Raw genomic sequence first — 24,443 nt, forward strand, 5'->3', positions numbered from 1 at the left:
AGGACTTGGTCTTAAATTAAACTAAAGCCTGTGAAGACAGGTAACTACAGGTACATGTAACTTCCCTTTTCTTCTCGGTCAAAATGCTCCCCCTTAAAAAAAAAAACTACCGGTGATAGGGTTCTTCGTGCCAGCACAGTAACCGGGCTTGGCATTCCATGTCGTACTGAAAGGTACAAACAATCAACTAGTCCGGCTCTTGCTGGCATTTTGTGAACTTCTGGATAAATCCCCTTGGCAATTATATATTTTTAGTAATCAATGGTTTTAATGTAAATAGCCATTTTTTTAATTACAAATGTGTACTCCAGTTTACTGTGATTTGCCATGTAGCTTTTTTATCAGTCCCAATAATAATAATTGCTTTTTTCATCACTTAATTACCAATATCAGTGTGGCGAGACTCTTTGGATCTTGAGCAATGGTTGATTTTCTTTTTTTAATCTAATCCAAATGTTTTTGTGCTCTTTTTAATGTTTTTCTGTCACAAACTTGTTGTCTGTGTATGTGTATACATTAGATATTTCATTCTTTTTTGTAATAGTAATTAATATTTTTAATTACTATTTTTGTAAAGTGTACATTTCGGCTTTTAACCGCTGTATTGCAGTGTTTTAATCAACCATAATAAATAATAATAAATCAAACTTTATTTTGGTTACATATTAATTAAATTGGTTTTCCCTCCAAAATAACTGAATTTCTTACCAAACCTCTTTTTTCCAGCATGTGTTACAGGAAATGTTTTCCTTCTTTTGATGATATTCCTGCTAAATTAATGTCATTCCAGGATCCTCATTCCATTTCTATTTCATTTATAAATTTCACAGGTAAAATATCAATACAAAACAAATTAGGCAAAAATAATACAAAAGGCAATCAACTAAAATAAGACTGCTCAGAGATAAATACAAAATATACACCATTACTGGAACAACAACTAAAAACAACAGTCAAAATATGCCAGTCTGGAGCAAACATTTCGGTTCACAGTAGATGAACAGTAACCAACCATGGTATTAACTGGGGCGGTGTATTCCTTTTTTCGAAATGTTGATATTATCGGTGGATGACCGATAATTTCAAAATTTTGAAAAAAGAATACAGCGCATGCCCAGTTATCTAACAATACGTGTCTATACTTTTAGACATGTCTTACTATTATTTATATAGACCGCAAATTAAATAAACAATTGTAATTGTTGTTTTGTAAAGTTCATACATTACAAGTCATTGATAATTATTTAGTAACCATTTCTCTTAACTAGCTTACCTCACTACCTCCCATCATTCACTTCGTAAAATCCTTATCCAGAGGTTTATTCAGTGGTCATAAACAGTTGCAATAAAATAATACTCCTCGCTCCTGTCGACTCTCCAGAAGTGAATGGGATAGGGGTTCAGCTTTTCAAGATTAACTCTGATGATCTTTCCTCCTTTTTATAGCTCCATGACGATCTCTGCTGAAGCCACGACCAACCAAAGCAAGAACATGCGGCAGGGGAGGCGGTCAACAACATAGCAAAACACTAAATTAGTGTTTTAGCTTAGTTACATACACTACAGCATAGTTCAGTTGCAGGTTGCAGATAGCTCAGCACTGCTCAGCAGCAGCAGCAGCAGCAGACAGCAGCTAGTGACTTGTCACACACACGGATCAGTCGGTTTTATATCCACGTTTTAGAAGGATTTTATAGCTTAAAATAATTGCTAAATAAAAAGCTTCATGCTCTACAGTCATACATAATTTGTTTGAGAGTCCATACAAACAAAACATCAAGCTTACCCCGGCGACTAGCTACAGCTACGTAAGCTACAAGTTTTCGACGTCCGAGAATCCGACAACCTTTATTTTTATCGGTCTGTCATTTTTTTCCGTATTATAAAAAAAAAGTGTTTTGGTAGATTCTATCTTTAAAAAGGGTAATCAATAATGATATTGTGTATCAATTGTCGATCAAATGTTCCATTAATACGTTTTCATCTGTCATATCTTTAAAAATATTTGGTTAAACGTTTAATTTGAATCTGACAAAGTGCACAAATGTTTAAAAATTTACAAAATTTGTATTTTTTTAGTATTTTTTAATTTATTAACCCCCCATGTCAAAGAAAAATGGTAAAGGCCAAAATCCATGCGTGTGACTGGTTATCAAACGTCCACAGAGGGCGCAATCAGCGATTTGTCAACAATATTAGCTAACGGGCAATCTCGGTTGTCTAGTTGGTAAGACACTGCTCTAGAATTGCAAGGGTCGTGGGTTCGACTCCCACCCGAGTAAAATGTCTGTGATTTTTTTCACAGGACTCGGGGAAAGTACTGAGTATACAGTGCTACACACATCGGTGTATATGGGTAAAACCAAAATTAATATTCTTTATCCCGATGCAAATTTAACATCTATTAAAGTAATGTTGTTATCATGATTTCCTAGGAGAAATTTCTGAAAAATAAGAATGAACCAGCCTCCAGTTATGGTGCATGGAGGAAAGTTCGAAGTTATTATTTTAAAGAAAATACTTGTTGTGTGGTGGCGTCCCGCCTCAGTTGAACCATGGAGGTAGAATTAGAAGGAGTTGGAACGACCCCCACTTCTAATTCTACCTCCATGATCCATGGTTCAACCATGGAGGTACCTCCATATGCATGGATGTAGATTTCTACCTCCATGGCTCTGAACATAAAAACAAAGACTCGGAAGGGCCCTTCGTTCTAGGTTTATGCCCAAAGTCTGCAACTCTATGGTCAAAATTTGGTTTCACAAAAAAGGACTGTGTTCTGCATGAAGTTTCACAATTAGCTTATACCTTTAGGGCATACCGGCATAAAATAGGGCATCACTTTACCACCCCCCCCCCCTCCCCCCCCCCCAAAAAAAACCCAGTTATTAACCAATATTGTAGGGGGGGTATAGGTTCAAAAGAGGGCGCTATTTATCAGTAGAAGTTGATGCACAGACAGACGGACGGGGCAGAATCTCCGGCAGGCGGGGGGGGGGGGGGGGGGGGGGGGGGGGCAAAGTATTTCAATGATAGTGCAATAATTCTGAATTAACAATAAAACAATGCTTTGTGCATTTGCAAAAAAAAATCCAAAATTCTTCCTGTTTTGTTTTGAGGGGTTTTCCCTTTTGGTTGCAATAAGTGGATCCAACACTTTCGTTGTGACAATTAGTTAGTGACAATTAAAGTGGATGCCATCACTTTTCCAACACTTTTTAAGTATTGCAAACTACAAATCGAAAGTGTTGAATCACTGACCGCACACATAGGCTAGCATGTGTTGAATTCAACACTTACTGGGTTATGTTATTCAACATTTCACTTGGTCTCGTGCTCAATTGGTAATAATACGTGTGGGTTAGCATGGAGGTAGGATTTTAGCAAGTCTTGTACGTGCATAAACACACACAGCATGGACTGTAGGGGAGGAAACAGTGACATTTCCTTCCCTCCATGCACACTGCATCAGCATCGGGTAGTATCAAACAAAATATTGTGGGAAAGAGAAAAGATAGTGCATGCACTGACTCCAATGTAAAACAGAAACTTAAAATGGGACACTCACCCTCTGTTAAAATGAAAACATGCCCAGACAGAGAGTAGAGGACTCACACAATTCTTAAAAAAACGCGAGTGTAAGATCATAGAGCAACCAGAAATTATTAGGCCTAAGCATTATTTTACTTTTTTAGGCTGCAAAAACAAATTATCTTTGCGTTGGGTCAATCACCAAAAACTAAATCAATGTTTTATAGGCCCTACATCACAAACCCACGGGAACCGTCATGGGGCGCTGTACCAGTCCTTTCGAGAAAAAAGTAACTTGTTTGAACAAAGGAGTACAGCGCCCCACACGGTTCTAACAATGTGTACATTGATATCGGGATCAGTTCAAATATGGTAAAAGCAAAATGAATCCTGATTTTCAACTCAATAATTATTTTGAGTGAATCGTATTTCAAAGAGTATCACCCGCTCTAACGAAACAAAGTTTAACTTTTACTTTTAATGGTCAGGAACCATGACAAAAATTTAAAACGTTTCCTATAAAACACAGAATTGGGCACATGAAATATTGTCGGGATCCCGACAAAAACTAATTTTGAGCACTTTTTTTCACTGCTACTGATTATTGGCGGACTTTTTCGAGCAATGGCTTGAATCTTTCTTGACCCCCATCAAAATACCTATTGAATTTTAAATCAAAATTTTGGGGTCAAATATATAGGCCAAATCAAATTTTTATTATATGCTTTCTATAATTGAGAAAGTATACCATACTCTCTCCAAGTTGTTTGAACACTGGGGGATAGGTAGTAGGCCTAGCCCCCCCCCCCCCCCCCCCCCCCCCCCCCGCGCTCACACCTTGCTCATCACTGAAAAAAAACCGCTTAAACGACTTGCACAAGTTTAGAAAAGAAAGTGGCGCTCTTTGCGCGTACGAATTTTCACGTCTCGGCCCAGACGCCTTTACGTGCCCAAAGCATAACAAAACGTGCAAGGGAACCTGTTTTGTAGAATGATGACACCTTTTCGGTTGCGATGTAATTTAATATCCGTGTAGTAAGTAAAATGCTTGCAGTTTTTACCAGTTTTACTCAATCGAAAGTCCTGATTATAGACGTCTCGACGAGATCCAAGGTATGGGAATATTCTTTGTATGGATGTGCTGATGATTGACCCGTTTATTTCATGATATCTGGTCGATTTATTTTTTGGTATTTTTACTGGGTGTGTTTTATTTTGTATACTATATACTATATACGGCTGTTGTACGTTTGTTGTGTTGGTAGGAATTTAAGAATTCCTGCCAGCAGCACCGAAAAGGGCAAAATGATTGTGAACAAATGCTAAATTATCTTTAAAATATCCAACGTGTCCAAGCCTAACTGGTTTAAAGCCTTTGAAAGTACTCTGATGAAGCATTTACGTCACCAGACCAGTTTTGATTTCACTTAGTTAGTTTAAAAATGAGAATAAAAATGAAATGATGAGAATGATCATGTGACTCGACTGTGAGGGATTTTTTTTTTTTTTGGGGGGGGGGGGAAGGCTGAAAAATTCTTCCACCTCGCCACCAATTTCTCGACGTTTATTCAGTCCGATATGGTACTTGTAGGTATAAAAAGTGTAAAAAGTGGTATTCTTTACTTATATATAGACCCCGTGGCTAGATTCCCTTTTTTTCCAGAATTTTGACATTATTTTTATATTATGTATAAGCAAAATCCTAAAATATTTTGAAAACAATTTAACTTTCAGTGTAATTTGAGCTAATTTAGTGCGGATAAATTGGTGGCGAGGTGCGGAAAATTATCCCTTTTTTTTCTCAGGGCCCCTGTCCTGGGTAGCTTGTTCAGTACAGTGCTGTGGTTTATTTATTGTGAACCAACAACAAGGTCACAGGTGATGTTATTTTCTTCAGATTTAAACAAATCCTTCTCTAATTTACTACTAGTACTAGTCTTCTGGCCCCACCACCGAGGATACTCTCTCAAAAGTTCCTTGATCTTTATTATGTGGTCTCGATCAACTCCACTTTGTGTTTACTAGAAAACCTTAACATGTTATCATATTCATGGCATAGAGTAGGATCTGTCCTTTGAAATTTGGCTTGATAAAAACGGAATTACCAACCAAATTTCCGTTTGTTGTATATTAAGGGAATCAATGTGTGGTGATGAGGTTTTCAACTAGTGGTTTAAACCCACGCCGAGGCCTGGACTTGATAATTTTACCAAGACGAAGTCGAGGTAAAATATCAAGAACCAGGCCTCGGTGGGTTTAAACCACTAGTTGAAAACCGATTCAACACACTTTGATTCCCATAATTCATAAACAAACTTCGGTCAAAAAACATCAACACTTTTTAGTCAAAAGGTAAAATAAATGCGAAAATTTTAATTATTCAATGATTTCTTTCAACACAACACCCCTCCAGCTATGAAATGGTTAGGCCCTCGGGTAAACAGCTTCCTATAAGGAGACGCTGTGCTCGGCGCGCATATCGCGTGATGTTGCAGCCGTTGCTCTCGACCAATAGGAATGAAGAAACTGTCTTATACGCACAGGTGCAAGCGCGCGTGTCACGCCCATGTTATAACACTTTTTACTGGTGTTATATTATTCGTTAAAACAACACCTTGTGATGCCCTCTCGACCAATCAAAATGGATAAACTGTCTTAGGTACGTATTTATGAATGCTTGTTATTGGTCTTCAGCTGTTTGCTTATCTATCACGTGGAAATTTGGTTGGTGGTCCTGTTTTCATCAAGGAAGAAATTTCAAGCAAAGCAATTTTTAGTGCTTAGCAGCTCTATACTTGGGTCCAGGTCAGCTTAGCTCAAACAAACAGGAGAAAGATTTAGATTCAGACCACTTTACTGCCCTCTTGTGGATTTAAAGGAAATTCTCTGTGACAGAGCTAAGCCAAAAGCCAGTATGACTCACTGGAGAACAACATGTGTGTGATCTACAGCCTTTGTCTTTGTAGACACAGACACGTTTCCAAGACGAATAGAGCATGCCTTAAAAAATGATGCATAAATACCCCAGACAGTTTCTCTACTCCTACATGATATGTATTGGTGGAGAGCTCGTCACGTGGGGGTGTTTAAACGGTTGATAATGACCAATGTTTATAACCAGCTGGCTTCCGCGTGTCGGCGCACAACATAATCACGCGGAACGCGCAATTCATAGCTATGTAACAACGCGTAGTCTATTTCTAAGCGCGCGCGTTATCTATTTCTAAGCGCGCGCACTCGACACACAACCCACACGCAACATACTCTTCACAAAGTTTTTGAACAAACTATTTCAAACCTCGAATTTTCAACTGTCAAAGTGTCTGTAATTGTATTTTTGTCAACGTTTTTTAACAAAAGGGCATTTATGAATGGGAATAAAAGAGTAGTGACTCGTTCTTACACGTCCGTTTAAAACCTTGCAGGGTCGTTGCCATGCGATAAAGGCCCTCGCCTTCTGCTCAGGCTTTTATCACACGGCAATTCGACCCTGTCGGCTTTAAACGGCCGTGTAAGAACTCGTCGCTACCCTTTTATTCCCTTTTTAAGGCTATGGTCGTTAAAAATAGTTTCTTGATTTGAGATAACGTTGTCACGTTTTGGCCCATGGCTAGCAGGGCTGTACATGTATGCTTCGTTTTTGAAAAGGAAACGGCACCAAGGAATTTTCTCCCTTTGTAAAGGGGAACCTACACGTATGAGAAAATTGCAAATTCTACTGGAGCATTTCAAGGGCACCAAGGCAATTACCAGGGGGGCATGGAGGCGGAGGCAAGCGCCTTTCGTTACCTCCGTAAAAGTCATGAATCAGGCTGGGCTAGGATCCCAAAATGTGTGTGTTGAGTTTAGAAGTTGAACTTAAAAGGAAGATAGGGGGATGGTATTTACATGCCCCCCAGAAGCAGGATACAGGAAATCCTCACTGTGTTATCAGAGCCAGGCATACGCCTCGCCTTACTTTACAGGAATCAATTATCATGATACCTAAAATACAATGATCTATTCCTAGTGTTCCCTATATGCCCTTTTGGTGATTTCTCTCAATATAATTCAAGTTAACTCTTCCTTGACAGAGTCGGTTTTAATTGGGCCTGGGTCTTTTGAAATAAAAACCAACGAAAGCGTGTACTTCTTTTCCACAGAAGAGTCAACCTGCTGGTCAGAACAGGTAACCAAAGGAACCGCCCAAATTTATATCATGTCGGTTTGCTAATTTAATTTGTTTATGGCCTTTTTTCCATTTTCTTTTTGAGTCGGAAACTAATGTGTTAGTCAACGTTATTTACAAATCAGTACTACATACAGTGTATAGACCAGGAAGTTACACTTGCACTTTTAAAATGTTTTCTCACTTTTCCAGATTCATAGATTTGATAAAATCTTCCTGTGTTTTTGTTTTTTATTCTGCAGGTGTGCGGTGCCTTTTCCCTTTTCCAAGAAATCCAACATAGGGAGTTGGATTTTATGCCTGTGATAAATCAGTGACAGAAAGGGGTTCGGCTTGGTTAACTCTGAAGATGCCACAGTAGTGAATGTGATGTTTGCGGAACGCTGCCACAGTCAAAAGTTGTCATAAACTTGGACTGGCGTCTGAACTGAGTCAGCATCATTACGGACAATTTCCTGTTCACATTTTGCTCTCGGGGCACAAGTTCTGTGCCTACTGTTGCCTGGCACGGGACAACCATCCCGTTAAGGGTAGCCCCGGCCTGCAGGGTTCACTCAGTAAAGGATAGGGGAAACCACATTGATGCGCTGGCCGTAAGAAGCTTCAGGATACAAACATGACTATGGGGTAAATAAGACAAATAAATATTGTCCAAACATGGCTCCTGTTAGTCATACATCGTCCCGAAGTCTGCTTGAACAGACATTGCTTTCCAATGAGTGTAACCGGGCCAAGTTTGACATGGAGAGGTCTAACAGAGAACTTCCGGCCGTCGCTGATGGAAACGCTTGCTGTGGAATCATGGCTTCCAACAAGTTCCTGTGAGTCTGATTCAGGCGTTTTCCCCCCTTTTTTTCTTTTTCCCCCTCCCTGTCCCCTCCAAGTCAACCTACAATGATTACACTTCCTGCTCTTCAGTCTTGGCTAGGGCACGAGCTGGAAACGCGGGGCATCGATGCCGTCATCTACACCCGTTACATCCTAAGCATTCTCCAGCAGGACGGCTTCGAGCCCGAGACCGATTGTGACCGCTTCATCCCCAAGAAGGATGTGAGGTCAGCAAAGGCCAAAGGTCACCAGTATAAATTCCGCAAGTCGTGGACGGCGGATGACTGGAAGAAGTATGCAGTCCTAGAGTGCCTGCAAGCTGTTACAGAAAAGGTAAACATTTTGTACTCCCCTGCAGTCTAGAGTCTCACCAAATTCCATCTCCTGTGCCTAATAGGCCCTAATTTTTTGCTTAGGAAAATTGCACAGGAAACCAGTCATACATGTGAATGAAACCGGTCACGGTGATAATGGCATTTTGGCTGGTAACCTTATTCTGATATTAAAGGCAGTGGACACTACTGGTAATTACTCAAAATAATTATTAGCTTAAAACCTTTCTTGGTGACGAGTTATGGGGAGAGGTTGATGGTATAAAACATTGTGAGAAACGGCTCCCTCTGAAGTGCCATAGTTTTCGAGAAAGAAGCAATTTTCCACGAATTTGATTTTGAGATCTCAGATTTAGAACTTGAGGTCTCGAAATCAACCATCTAAACGCACACAACTTCGTGTGACAAGGGTGTTTTCTTCTTTTATTATTATCTCGCAACTTTGATGACCGATTGAGCTCAAATTTTCACAGGTTAGTTAAATGCATATGTTGTGATACACCAACTGTGAAGGCTAGTCTTTGACAATTACCAATAGTGTCCACTGCCTTTAAAGCATAATAAATTGTTTTATGCTGAGAATTTTTATATTGCTTTAAATGAAATTGGTCCTCGGTTCAATTGTCGTTATTTAACAAGATTAATTTTACAAGACTTACATCAAAATGAGAAAAAAGTTAAACATGGTTTAACATTTAACTATTTTGATTTGGTCTTGTCCGGTCAGGAGTTTACTGGCCTGCGATAAAATCACTGGTCTTTTGCCTCCTGGTCCAGTGTAAAATTTGAGCCAAGCATCTCCTTTGTAATGCTTTGTCATTTCCTGTAATGTGGTGTAGTGAGTGTGTGTATGACAGAGTTCACACAGGAAAGAGTCTATTCGGGTCATGACTCATGACCTTTTCTTTGACCTTTATAGTTCAGTGGAAGTTGGTGAAGACTTGCAGCCATTTTTGGCCGCTATGGTAACTTTCGTACCAGCCACTTGTGGCCGGTATGGTCTTTTAAGGGCTCAAGGGTTAGCCTAATGTTCCACATTGTTTTTTCCAATGTGCTGTTCTTATCACTCCCAATTTCAGAATCACACCTCATTCCTCAAATTAATTTAAACTGAAACAACTAGAATTGCAAGTTTCAATACTGAAAGTATTCTGTTATTTATGTAAATAAATATAACTCATTACTGTAGTGACTCCCAGCTGCAGCAGCTTGTGCATTGTTTACAGAACAATACCAGAGGCATGCATTATAGACTTGATGCAAACTGATTGTAATGTACTTTGTATTTAAACGAATATTGGGTTATTTAGGAAACAATAGTACTTACATACATGAAAACATATTTAGGATTGTATTTCATTTTTCTATTAGTTTTCTACCACTGCAATATTTATGCATACTTGCATGATTGTTAGTTTAAAAAAAAATATTTTACTGGCTGGCACATTCAGTTACTTGTTACCTACACGTATGCACATCTAAAGTGTAGTATGTGTATCACTATGGCACTTGTCTGCCACTTGTCTGCCACTTGTCTCAATGTCCGACATGTATTTTTCATGCATGTGAATGTATTCTTAAAGCCATTGGACCCTTTCGGTAAACAGTGTTGTCCAAGGCCCACACTTTGTGTACCACAACTTCTAGATCAAATAACAAACCTGTGAACATTTAGGCTCAATCGGTCATCGGAGTCGGGAGAAAACAACGGAAAAACCCACCCTTGTTTCCGCGCGTTTCGCCGTGTCATGACATGTGTTTAAAATAAATCCGTAATTCTCGTTAACGAGAATTTATATTGTTTTGCTGTTTTCTCAAAAAGTAAAACATTTCATGGAATAATATTTCAAGAGAAGTCTTTCACCATTGCCTTCTGTAAACCCTGTAAGTTATTTGTAAATCTGTGAACTTTTTTTTTTTTTTCTGAACCGAAAGGGTCCAATGGCTTTAAGTACAGACACATACATGCACCGGTACATGTACGTACAAAGTACACGCAGTGCACTCATCATGCTTGGGCAGGGCATGTGCATACAAACATGAGTACTACATGATGAAGGAAACTGGAACCTGAATATCAGGGAAGTCAAAAATGTACTACATTAAATAAATAGCATAAAAATGTACATTATATAAACAGTGTTGGGGTTGGTGTGGGGGGGGGGGGGGGTCCAGGAAACCCTGAAAACAAAAAGTAATGTAGCCTACATCTGTACACTGTTTTACAGTGTATACCAACTGTACGCATGCTGTAAATTGCCTACAGTAAATGTATGCAGTGTACCAGAGTGTGTTAGCCCTGTTTAAATTGTGTTCTTGTTAAAGTCTAAATCGTTTCTAAGAAAACATAATTTAATTGTATACCAGACATTATGTCATTTGAGTAGGGTCCCCTCAGCTAGAGGTCAATCATTGGCCACTCACAAAATCATGTGTGTACGTGTACATGTATGTAGATGATAATTTTTCCCAAACTGTCAATGATCATTTTTCCGGCTTAAAGGAACACGTTGCCTTGGATCGGTCGAGTTGGTATTTGAAAAGCATTTGTAACCGTCTGTTATAAAATGCATATGGTTAGAAAGGTGTTTTAAAAGTAGAATACAATGATCCACACACATTTGCCTCGAAAGTGCATGGTTTTCCTTTTACTTTGCGAACTAACACGGTCGGCCATTTATGGGAGTCAAAAGTTTGACTCCCATAAATGGCCGACCGTGTTTGTCAACGAGGTAAAAGGAAAACCTCGCAATTTCGAGTGATACTTGTGTGGATCATTATATTCTACTTTTAAAATATCTTTCTAATCATATGCATTTTATAACAAACGGTTACAGACGCTTTTCAAAGACCAACTCGACTGATCCAAGGCAACGTGTTCCTTTGGCAGTGGACACTATTGGTAATTGTCAAAGACTAGCCTTCACAGTTGTTGTATCTCAACATATGCATAAAATAACAAACCTGTGAAAATTTGAGCTCAATCGGTCATCAAAGTTGCGATATAATAATGAAAGAAGAAAACACCCTTGTCACACGAAGTTGTGTGCATTTAGATGGTTGATTTCGAGACCTCAAGTTTTAAACTTGAGGTCTCGAAATCAAATTCGTGGAAAATTACATCTTTCTCCTAAACTATGGCACTTCAGAGGGAGCTGTTTCTCACAATGTTTTATACCACCAACCTCTCCCCATTACTTGTCACCAAGAAAGGTTTTATGCTAATAATTATTTTGAGTAATTACCAGTAGTGTCCACTGCCTTTAAGATCGGCATGTATCGAACATAAATAGTACATCAATGCAAGGTCTAATGACATTTTTTGCAATGTCATTGAGTTATTGTAAACAGTGTTAGTTTAAAAGTAACCAAAAACGTCTGGAGGTAACAATCATGTGGTCATTTTGAGACTACTGTCAAAGTGTCTGTAGGATTATTGTATTGGCCCGATTAGCTTTTGTTGACTGGTGTAGCATCACAAAGAAATTGTAAAACCATTATCTATGTATGTACATGTACTTGTGAAGAATGATGCAAATGTGTCCTTGTTTACAATGCTAGATAATGTAGTGCGAAGGCTACAACTGCGAATGATGTACCCCATACAGTACTACTACATGAACTATAATTGGTGGTGTACTGTACAAGTACATGGTACATACACCAATACCTGTGATGACTTGAGATTATGCACCGAAGAATTACATGTGCTGTGCTTGTGTGATCAGCCAAATTTGGGTGTCTGGTATGTTGGTGTGCAGACAAGCATAGGCTACCACTGCAATACCACAGCAAGGTTACATTGTACATGTACATGTTTGTTGTAGGCCCCCACTCTGTAGCAGGGGCATATAATGAGCAGAGCTACATGTACAATTGAGTTTTATGTACAATTATATAGGCTTTTCCCCAGATGTACTTTGGTTAGTGATTGTGCTTTTGAACAAAGAAAGCACGGGTTTAATTTTTAGTTTTGATTGACATGCATTGGGGAGTAAAACTTGGCACATTGACAACTGATGTTCCGCAGCAGTAATAATCCCACATGAGTTGTTACACATTGGATCACTCACTCTTCAAATTAGACTTGTCAAAGGCAAGCAGTAGCTCTACATTAAGATGTGAAATCTACATGTAAAAGTCACCCCTTTTTTATGTGAAGTAGAGTGTGTTCTGTCTACATTTTCATTGAGATTGTGTTTGTTTTGTGTGTATAAGTTTTGTTTTGGGGTGTTTTGTTTTGTTTGTTTTTTTGTTTTGTTTTAAGGGGGGGTGCTCTTTAATGTGCAAATGAGTCCTTTTTTTCAGTTTATACTGCGTCCTCTTACAACTAGATCACTCAGTGCTCTCTGTGCTCAGAGTAAAAACTTGTGACCTGCCGGTATAAAACAAGATAATTTTAACCAAAATTATAGATTAACTACTACACATTGTACATGGTGTAATATGTACACAATTATGTAATGTACTGAATTAATTATTTAAATGTTTTTTAAAATGTTTGATATCAGGTCTTGGGGATTCATAATCACTTTTAATTGGTAATTGACCTGTAATGTACACATTTAGCATTTGTAATCAGCTATGTAATGTATGTATTTTTAAAAGGAGCAGTTTGTACTTCACAAGGTGCAAAGTTTAAACAGTTAACAAAATTCAACTCTAGCACTCTGGCCTTGTTTGGCTTTACACTGTACATGTAGGGCCATAATGTTTCCTTCTGTTCACAAGCATGACAAATAAATTATACATGACCTTGTGTACAGTCAAAAACAAAATCTAGATATTTAGGTACAGTACCGGAACTATGTAACATGATAAAGTGTGCATTTATGGACATGAGAAAAACAAAGTATTTATTTAAAATTGTCATCAAACATGACAAAGGAATACATTGACTGCTACATGTATGACGTACATGTACATGTACATACAAGTACATGTAGGCCTAATGACTGCGTGTACACTGTTTATAATATGAAAACTTGTTGTAAAGTTGTACTTTTTGTATACGGTACTTGCATGATTTGAAGTAAATACAGTTAAAAACCAAATTACATGAGACAAACATTTTATATAAAACGTAAAGTCTAGTTTGATACTATGTTTTCAAATAAATAGAGAGAGAGGACTTGGTGGCCAGTCTCATCCAGGCCTCTCCAGTGAGATGCAACATTCCTAGGATTCCACACGAGTCATGCTAAGGGATTCACAGATGAAGTAATCAAATAAGAAAAAGAAGGAAAACAAGAAATCAAAATATCATTGCAGTGAACTTGGGGGTCTGCACCCACACGCAGTTCTGAAGCATCATGGCGCAGTTGTTTTGTTCCTGCAACAGATGAGAATATGTTGTTCAAGATGTTGATTCTAAGATCTACTCTGAATGAGGGGTGGCGTCTTCATCGTTTAGTTTTCCGGATGATATAACTTTCTTCATGAACACATTCCGTCTCCCTGATAAGTTATCTGGGTCTGAAGATGTGTTGGCGACATTTTCTTTCTTCAAAACTTGTTTGTCCTGTGGGATGAACAAACTTATTGAACTTGGAACGACAGTCACCCTTAAAGCCGTGATGAAGTTTACATACTTGGAAGTTATCTTTTGAGACAAGAAATCTGTGGAAACAGCTTTCACTGTGACTTATGATTCTGCATTGACCAAATGTTCTGAAAGTAGAGATCCCAGGAATATATCTTGCCGACTCCTCAATGTGTTTTTGGTTTTTGGATTGGAATTTATTGTCTGACTGCCACAGTGTTCCATTTTGCTGATTACAACTGGGTCACACTGTGTGGAGTTCGCAAAGTTGCTGCGCTCCTTTTCTCAGTGAATTTTACATTGTGCAGATCTACTACATGTACCTAACCATATTTGGAGAATTTCTGCACTATTCGTCTGCACCATGACTACTTTGAGAATCTTGACCATTGACAGATTGCGTGGTGCAAATTACTTTTGATCGAGGCTTTTTGCATGTCGGTAACACGATTGGGGAAAAAAAAAACATCTGATATTTGATGAAATCTGAGAAATATCGGTTCCAATGAAAGAAAAGGAATGCCTGCATTAACAGAAACATAAACAATTGTTTCTGTTGTAGCCTCTTGTTTCAAAACTGAATGATATTCCATGAGGAGAAAAAATTCCTGTTCTTTGTAGTTGTTTATAAATCTCCATAGCAACAGGTCAGTTGCATACAATTGTGACCGAGTGAATTATGGAGTATACATCTGCCGAGCTTTGTAGAGACTTGGAATAATACGACCAGTCGGTGCTCTCCTTAAGGATGGATGAAAATGATTTGAATGATTCCTGTGGTGATGACCAAGATTTAGCGGTAATTTTGTTGTTGATTTTTAATGGGCCAGTGGGCCTTTTTTATTATGACAAAAGTAATGTTGTGTTTTTAGCACCCATTTGTCCTTAGTTAGATTTTCGTTTGTTCTTTCTTGTATATGCCCTAAGTACCATGCTGCCCTCACATCGTTCTTGCGATGGCATAAAAACAGTCGGCAAGTTACTTTTCAGGATGATGCTACATGTATGCCAGAGTAAAGACCATGGGGAAAGTATTGGTCACTGCTTGTTTATGACCTGGGTACATGTATGACTGCAATGATAATAAGACATTTGTCATCAGTAACCGCCAGAAAACTATAAACAGTGGCAAGAGAACATGTATAATAATTGCTATCTACCTGAACGTAAATGTTTTGCTTGCCGATGTTTCTGTCGCAGAGCAGGCCAAAAACCGGCTTAACTGAGTGCGGATTTAGTCTCATTGTACATGTACTCAAATTGTTGGACGAACAGTATGCACAATTGTTATTGTTGTTTTTTCTGTAGAGTTTTTCCCCTTAATTTTTTGTTTAAATTATTTTGTCTATATTCAACCAAGTGCACTGTTGAGGGTAGATTATTTTGCATTATATACACATTTTTGTTGTATGGCGTCCTTAACCGTGAAGCATAAGAACAGGACCACTTCAAAAGTTAAATAATTTGATGGAGCAAGTTAATTATTTTAGTATTTGTGTGATAAGCAAGAGTGGGTGTAACGCAGAACTATAAATTAGGTCCAAGTTCATGTGTGCTCGGTTTTTGATCCCTCACACCTGCACACTATGGGATGACAGACATGTGAAACACTTACTCTGCACGTTCAGTACATACAGGGTACACAATGTAAGTTGACGGATATACTGTATACGTACAGTATACTAACATGTTAACGTGTAAATTTTGCACACTACGTGCAAAAAGTGCACCACGTATTGTTTACATTGTATTGTCATTTTGCAGTAAACGCAAATGAGCAAATTGCATTTCACATTTGGTAAACATGATCAATGATACATTATGTAGTTCATGATGAGTTCATATTAGTTTGTACATTGTACCGTGTAGAAAAAACATGTCAAACTTAGATGTCTCACAATAATTTTGTTTGTACACTACACGAATGAAAATTACAAAAACGTCTGTGTACACTTTTTGCTAACATGTAAGAGTATAGTAGTGTAGCTGCTTTCTTTGTCACGATGGTACATTTACACACAAATGTGTGTGGGAAATGAGGTCTTGGAACAAGGAAACTAGGTTGCGAGTACTGTAGTTTTATGCAAAGACAATTGGTGTAGGCTATAAGGTGCAGTACCTCTGAATGACTTAAACGCATTTCAATTAAAAAGTACATGTAAAAGGAGCGCTTCCGTAATGAAATGGTACATTCAAAAATCAAGAAATTGTGATTCAGTATTAAACTAGACGACAATACTTATTCTAGTCATTGGCTTCTCTCTCTGCAGGATTGTGGCATTGAAAGCCTAGTGGAAGAGCTCTGCGTTAAACTGAAACGAGTGAAGGAGGAACGTGATAGAGGAACCAAGGATGGAGTGGGTAGCAGTGAAGATGACCCTTCCTCGTCGATGAAGCCAACAACCAAACTTGCCCGACAAGAAAATCCTGCAACTCAAGCTGCAAAGTAAGAAACTGTAAAATGGAAATTCTTTTAAAGTGAAGGAAGAATTTGATTTGAGATTAAAAGTTTACCTCAGACCCTCTTCGGACCTTTGGCTCTGATTTATGTACAATAAGACCTCATAAATTATCATTTGGTGCTTGAAACGGGGCATGGTTTGACAGAGTACTGGGTTCTTTTACGCGTTACACAGCACATGGGACCAATTTCAACCCATTCGAAGGAAAAAAGCAATGGTTTTAGTGTATTGCTTAAGGACACAAGTGTCATGGCTGGGGATTTGAACCCACACCCTGCTGATCAGAAACACCAGGGTTTGACTTTAGTGCTCTTACCTGCTCCGCCTGGTTCTTTTTTACTGTGTCGTCTAATGCGGTCAGCCATTTACTCCCATAAATGGCCGACTGTGTTAGTTCTCAAAGCAAAAGGAAAACCACGCAATTTCGAGGCAAATTTGTGTGGATCATTGTAATCTACTTTTAAAGCATCTTTCCTACCATATACATTTGATAACAAATGGTTACAAATGCTTTTTATACTGTAACTCTTCCGATCCAAGGCAACATGTCCCTTTAATTAAATAACAACTGTTTCTTTTCTCTTCTTGTGAAGGTATTACCAAGCTTTTCCAGCTCTGAGTGACAAGACTAATACTATGTTGATGTCAGAGTCCAAGCCGCAGGGAGCATGGGGAGCCAAGAAGTCTCCAGATGGTCAGCATGCTAAGGACAGGAGAGTCACTAAAAGTGTGTCAGCCTCGACTTCCAGAGGAAGCCGGTCTCCGACAAGGAAGCATCAGCGAGCAAAGAGCCTTCCGAACAGTGTGAGCCACCGTGTGGAAAGCCCGGTGTTCGTGGTTCCAAAATATCATATCAAGAAAGGTTCCGGGAGAAAGGAGGCAGACGGGGGAAGGCCATTGGCCCCGAGGAGTAGGGACAGGAAAGGAAAAATTGGGGAGAGGGTTTGTATTGTGACCAGTCAAGCAAGTCAGAGCAGCCAGCAACATTGGCAGGCCAGTGACCAGCCGATCGTCTTGGATGTGAGTCCTACTCAGGTTCCAGAATTTGAAGAAGATTTTGAAGATGTTGTGGTGGATGAAAAGGAGATCAGCTGGTACACAGAGCCTATTGTGGCAGTCCTTGATCAGGGCAAGCACTTAAGCAAGCTTCAGACCGTTTACAAATCAGATCCCTCTAGTCCATCAGTGAAGACACCAACCAGTGAGAATAGTTTGGATGAGGCTGTCAGCTCACTGGCAGAAAGTCTTTGTCGCAACATTTTTGAAGATGATGTGTACAAATCGGTTGAAAATCTGTCAAGTTGCGGTCTGATGCAGGCAGGACTAACACCAGAAGGTCCTGGAGGTAGTCCATGCGTAGCTCCACAAGATACAACAGTTCAAGGCATCCTTGAGGGTGATTCTGCTGAAAGGGGTAGACATGGAGATAAGCCTGATCTGTTGCCTTTGTTGGACTCTTGTATGTTTGATCAGTACGCTAGTCAAGGAAGGAATACTTCAGCTCTTCAGGCTATGCCGTTGTTAGTGGTTGACAGCCAGACCAGTCTGGGTAGGCTTCAGGGCCTGCCAAATGAAGATCAGGAGGTAGATGGAATACCAAAGCAGACATCTGCTTCTGCAAAACAAGAGTATTGGAGACAGGACGAGGTGCTTGCCACTGACCTGATTGGGGGTGCTTGCAATCTTTCCTCCATATGGGATCAGGATATTCAACCTCCAAAGGAACCGTGGGAAAGATCTCCACTGAAGATGCCTTCATCTGTATGGGAAGACAACAAGAGCATAAATGAAGGGGAAAGTTTGGATCAAGGGATCAACAGTCCAGCAGAGTTGAGGGGTAGCAACCAGGATTTGCCAGAAGCCCTTAGAGTCTTGGTAGATCATGGGAAGGTAGCAAGGGGTCCAATAGGGTCAGCACGAGAGGAAGGATCACTGCTTCGTATTTGCAGTCCAACCCACAGCCACCACCAGTGCTCCACCACTTCAGCCCTAAGTAGCGAGTTCAGACCAGGTAATTTCTCCTTTTCAGAGGAAGCATTCAGCCATGACACCTCTCTGCCAAGTCCTAACAGCGTTCTATCTTGTTGTAGTGACACAGGAAGCCCTTTCTTCTCTGAGAGTGAGCAAGACTCTCTCGCAAAGGGGATCAAGTCAGCTTACAATCTGGATGAGTCAACACCAACGGCCGATGACACCCAGCATTTTGATATCAATAGTGCTTTGTGGTCTACCTATGATGCTCAGCCTCGATACCCACACCTTCCCAAAATAGTTCGCTGGAATGATGGAATCTTTCAAAGGGATGCAGTGTTTAGGAGAAGGAAGAATTCCTTCATCGAAGGTGGTGTGTATGGGAGTCCGTACAGCAGTCAGAATAACAGTCACTATAACAGCTGCAGCACTAGTCCCTGCGAGAGCAGCAGTCTGCGGGATCTTTGGAATCCATCCTCAGTTCAAGAGGTGTCCTCCCTGGTCTCTTCAATGCAAGAATTGATCACCTCCGAGTCTGGATCTAAGGCTCAGCTGTCAGAGTCTAGACTGAGTGATTGTTCCTCGCGGAGAAGCAACATGACCCCAGAGATGATGCTGGATTCCTCTCAGCAGGATGAGCAGAGCTTGATCGAAGACAGTCTGATGGACAGCCCAGTCTTTATCTGCTCTAGGAGTTCCTCCAGATTTGAGTTTGCCCGCAGTGTCAGTGATCTAGACGGCAGTCTTAGTCCTGGTACTGAAACAGATGAGATGGTGTCAGAGGCAGAGTTACTTGAGGAAGCTTTGAAGGATGTTGGTGAGATGGATGAAACATACAAGTGCAATAAGAAAGAGGGAAGTGGTGGTCAAATTACCAAAGAAGAAGGGGAATCCAGTGACTCCCACAAGCAGAGTTTCCCAACGGATGGCAGTTCTCAGGAGCTTACCCCGTCCTGGATGACCCCACCTCATCAAGGTGGTGCTGCCGGCTTCTCTGATGATCTCTGCTCTGACAAGAGTCCGGGTTCTCTGAGCCTGACTGGAATTGTTCCTTCAATAAGTAAGCCAGAGGCCGTTAGGAAGGGACTACTCAATTTTGATCTTGCGGTGGGTGGGTCAAGTCCAAAGCGACAACAGACCCCTGAGGTTGATGGTAGCTTGGATTTACTCATTTCTCCGAAGACGCATTTCCGGCCGATCCATGCGACGATATCTCCTGACAACTCATCTGGGGATGAAGTTCCTGGGAAAGAACTCAACCGAACAAGAGGCCTCTTGGATTCCTCACATGTTGGGAGTTTTGGGGATTCTCACGTCAGTAAAGTTGTTGGGAGTGCACCTCACAAGTCGCCCCAACTAATCTCTGGTGAACAGTGGTCATGGTCTGAACCGTCCAATTTCCAAGGAGGAAGTCCTAATCTTGGCGGCAGACTTGATGATGTATCTTGTGTCAAAGGTCAATTTCATGGACATAAACCAAAGTATGAGAACTTGTCGTGGGTCAGCGGACAACGTCGAGATGTTAAGATTAAAGCAGTCAGTGAAAACGGTCCAAAGGATGCACTTTGCGGTGCTGAGTTCAAACCTTCTGTGAATCTGGACTACGAAGGGCAGGTAGTTAAGCTTTATTTCTCAGTAACATTTTTTCAGACACTTAAAAACTACATCTTAGCTTGTCTGCAGAAGGATGGATGCCACAATAACAAACTTATGATAAATACTAAGCATGCATAATGGTATAGTCTCTATACTGCCATTTTGTAGTGATTCAGATTTCTGGCACCATTTCTGAACACTTTTTTATACCAGGCATGGAACTTTTCAGCTGTTCAGTAGATATTCTTCCACTATTTTTTTCTGCTTATAAAGAAATTCTGTCCTGTGATCTTTTTTTCCAGTGATGAGGACAATGCTTCTAAAAGCTTTGTGAAATTTAAAACTCCCATGTTTACCAAAAGTTGGAAAGGCCATCAGTTCAACATACATGTACCTCAAAAAATGTGGATATATTCTTTTTTTGTCAGCACTGAATCTCACCCCTGAAAGCTGCCTGTCTTTATGACCAATTCCAAATTCTAAGATTTCTTGTTTCTGTAACCAATAATTCTGAGTTTGATTGTTCTAGATTTTCCCGTTCGACGACGAAGCTTTTCTTCAAGGAGAGGGGTTGAGTGATTCAGATAGTAGCAACCTGAAGCCTCTGTACTCGTCCGACCTGGAAGAGAAATGGCTGAGGGAGGCAGCGGGAGATGCAAACCAAAGCAGACCACCTTGGAGAAAACACAGACGGAAAGCAGGTATGAAAAGTCTTAAAGATTTTCAATCTCCAGTCAAAGGTCCCCACAGCACCATGACTAATTGGACTCTGATGACATTGCTGTGATGCCTCACCTCCCCCCACCCCCCTTCCCCTAATTGGGATGTGATTTCTCACGATTTCAGGATTTTGTCAAGATCTTACAGAGCCTTCAAATTTTCTTGAAGGAGGAAAGCAGTCACCAAAGGGCAATGGGAGGAGTCCACGATGTGTAAAGATCTGCAGTTTTTGTTCCGCACAGAGTCTCAAACCTTCTAAAATTTAATATTGGGGACGTTGTAGGTCAAGAAGAAGATGGAGCCGTTTTCAGGATTTTTCACATTTGTCAATCTCGTCTCTGAAAGATACTGACAAAGAAGGGAGACCGCCAACATTAGGGCCAGATATCTCAGTTGGTGGAACATCGGCACAGAAAACTGGAGGTCACAATTAACACTGTTTGCTTGACACTTTCACATGTACATGTACATTGACTCTTTGAATTCCTATTTGTTATTTGTATGTAATTTGCTTATCTGCTTATTGTAAGATTGTATGAGTGTTTTCTCTTTGTGTTTTGTATGTTGCTGAGTTATATATTTGTGTACAGCGCTTTGAGGCTTTGCAAAAGGTGCGCCGCTTTATAAATATTCCTTTATTATTGTTATTATTATTATTATTATTATTATCAGCTGTTTCGTAGCGCAGCGAAACAGCTCTTATAATATATAGAAAGCTGCTGTAACTTCTCTAAACGGGTCAGTTTTTATTACCAAACATTTACCTTTCCTTTAAAATTAATTTGTTTATCTCTCTTGAAGCCGTTCGTAAAAAGCCGTGTAGTTTCTTCTTGGAGGGAAAGTGTCGTAGGACGGAGTGCCCATTCGCTCATGATGTCAGCGGCATCACATGTCGCTTCTGGGAGGAGGAACAGTGCTTCAAGGGAGAGGAATGTCCATTCCTGCATGGCTATCCGAGGTAAAAAGCACTATATAAATCTGATATCTTTAAGGAAAATAGAATGAGCTATTTCAAACAACTTTCCAACCAAAAGGACCGAAAATAGTCAAAGGAACACTTGCCTTGGATCGGACGAGTTGCTCTATAAAAAGCGTTTGAAACTGTTTGTTATGAAATGCATATGGTTAGAAAGATGTTTTAAAAGTAGAATATAATGATCCACACAAGTATCACTCAAAACTGTCTGTTTTCTTTTTACGTCGCGAACTATCATGGTCGGCCATTTATGGGAGTCAAAATTTTGACTCCCATAAATGGGCGACCGTGTTTTTGGATGAGGTAAAAAGAAAACCACGCAATTTCAAGGCATATTGTATTCTACTTTTACAACATCTTTCAAACCATATGCATTTTATAACAAACGGTTTCAAAACGCTTTTCAAAGACCAACTCGACCGATCCAAGGCAACGTGTTCCTTTAAAGATGTCCTGCGTTTAGACCCTAGCAGGGTCTTTCTCAAAGGTTAAAGACTATTTAAAGAGTTTGCACAGTACCTTCAGTTACAAACAAATCTAAGAAATTGCTCTACGAACAAGTGGATGAAGAGGGACCGACTGCGACGGACACTACTGACACAAGTCTAAAAAAAATTTTTTTAACAATCGATAAGTTTCTTAAAGCCATGATAGAACGAAGGTCGTAGATAGGCGTATGCCAACCAATATCTAGTCAATTACTGGATGGGTTGAACACCATGTATGTATGTTCGACAAAGGTAATGAAGATTGAAAATAAATTATTAGTATTATTTTTCTTTTTTTACCCATATGATTGAAAATCGATTTTACATGTTACTTGCATGGTATCAAAATGGTCATGTTGGAAAAGCTCCCTTGAAATATAGGTGCCTGAAATGCTGTATTTTTGGTACAGAAAAAAGTCAAACAATTTGTTTTGATTTTGAGATTCCAAAATTCAATCATTGAAAACAGTGAAGAAATTTCTTTTCTTTTTTTCCTTATTATTTTCTTGCGTCTCTAAGACTGACTGAGCTTAATCTAGCGCTAGGAACTAGAAATCGGGGTTCATTTTGCATCTCACAGATATTTTCTCTACTCTTTTAAAACAGTAAAATACCGTCAAAAGACAGGAGTGTAGTCTTTGAAACCAACCTTGGGGAAGAAGGCTCCCCCCAAAACACGGACAGAGATGGTCTTGAGTCCTCACTTCATCTTGAGCAGGTAAAATTAACAAATAGTTCTTACATGTTTATTGCGCATTTTACAATAACTGTATCAATGCGTTTTACATTAGTGCCCTGGTCATTTGGCAAATAAAATTCCTGTATTCTTTCTTAGCTCCCTGGCGCTCTAATGACCTTTACAGAGAAATAACTATAGTAAAGTGTCTTGCTCAAGGACACAAGAGTCATGGCTGGGATTTGAACCCACACCCCGATGATTAAACTACCAGAACTTGAATTCGAATCTAAGCTATTTGGCCATGACACCCTACAGCTTTACAAAACATTGCAGCACGTCTCTTCACACTAGCCTTGCTCAAGGCAGTCGAATTATTCACTCCGAAAAAAGACCTCCGCTGTATAAAAACCCACCCGTATCTGGCACTCACTAAAATATACTTCCATATCATCCCTGAGCTGTCATGACACATGTTTTTTTTTATATACCTTTCATCCTAGATGAATCCTGCCTCTCCGATTACAGCTTCAGAGGGCGCCATACCCATCCCTACCAACAGTTGTAACTCTGCAAAGTATGGTCAAGAGGGGTCTAATTCTAGCCCTCGCCACCCTAGGTCTCTACCAATTCGTATTACGAAACGCAGGTGACATTTGCCCTCTCATTAGCACTTTGTATAAATATTTATTTTGTAAATATTTTATTTCTTGTAAAGAGATAAAAAGACCCCTTGCATATGTCACAAACTCAAACAGCACCCTCAAAGAGGTAAAATAATACAGGCATACAATTTTTCAGATGATCGGCTGATTTCTTCTTTTTCTTTTCAAAACAGTGCCATAGAAAACTTCAAAACACTGTACAAAAGTTAAGTGTGATCGGCCTTTCTACTCTTCTTTTTTGCAATGGGAAAGTTGCATGTCTGATAACAACTCATCGTTGAATGACAGTTGAGCTCAGCGGCACGTACAAATGCGCATCCGTTGATTCACTTCAACATGAGCGGCCTTTGCAAGGGGTCTATTGACTGTGTATCATATAACATAAATTATTCTTGGTACTCATGCGCATTGCTGTAGTTCCAAACCTCGCATGGAACTGGCTTTTTCTGTACCCGGTTCAACCCATTTGCAACTCAAGGGTGTGTGTT

General features: G+C 39.8%; 2 protein-coding genes across 2 annotated transcripts in view; one reads left to right on the forward strand and one right to left on the reverse strand.

Annotated features, from left to right (window-relative positions):
• The window catches only part of LOC117294966 (ankyrin-3-like), a 52,916-nt gene extending 51,081 nt beyond the window's left edge, over positions 1–1,835 (reverse strand). Inside the window, exon 1 of the mRNA XM_033777524.1 lies at positions 1,274–1,835. The gene's annotated coding sequence lies outside the window, so the exon portion shown is untranslated. The remainder of the gene's footprint in view (positions 1–1,273) is intronic.
• Positions 1,836–4,537: 2,702 nt separating this feature from the next.
• Positions 4,538–24,110, forward strand: LOC117294779. The gene is made up of 8 exons (XM_033777299.1): positions 4,538–4,644; positions 7,942–8,860; positions 16,672–16,847; positions 17,457–20,448; positions 20,960–21,131; positions 21,952–22,108; positions 23,221–23,332; positions 23,794–24,110. Exons 2-8 carry the CDS (start codon positions 8,594–8,596, stop codon positions 23,941–23,943), a joined length of 4,026 nt encoding a protein of 1,341 aa, XP_033633190.1. The 5' UTR covers positions 4,538–4,644; positions 7,942–8,593; the 3' UTR covers positions 23,944–24,110.
• Positions 24,111–24,443: the final 333 nt, after the last annotated feature.

This window comes from Asterias rubens, chromosome 9 (assembly GCF_902459465.1).
Source record: "Asterias rubens chromosome 9, eAstRub1.3, whole genome shotgun sequence".
In the NCBI taxonomy this organism is placed as follows: Eukaryota; Metazoa; Echinodermata; class Asteroidea; order Forcipulatida; family Asteriidae; genus Asterias; species Asterias rubens.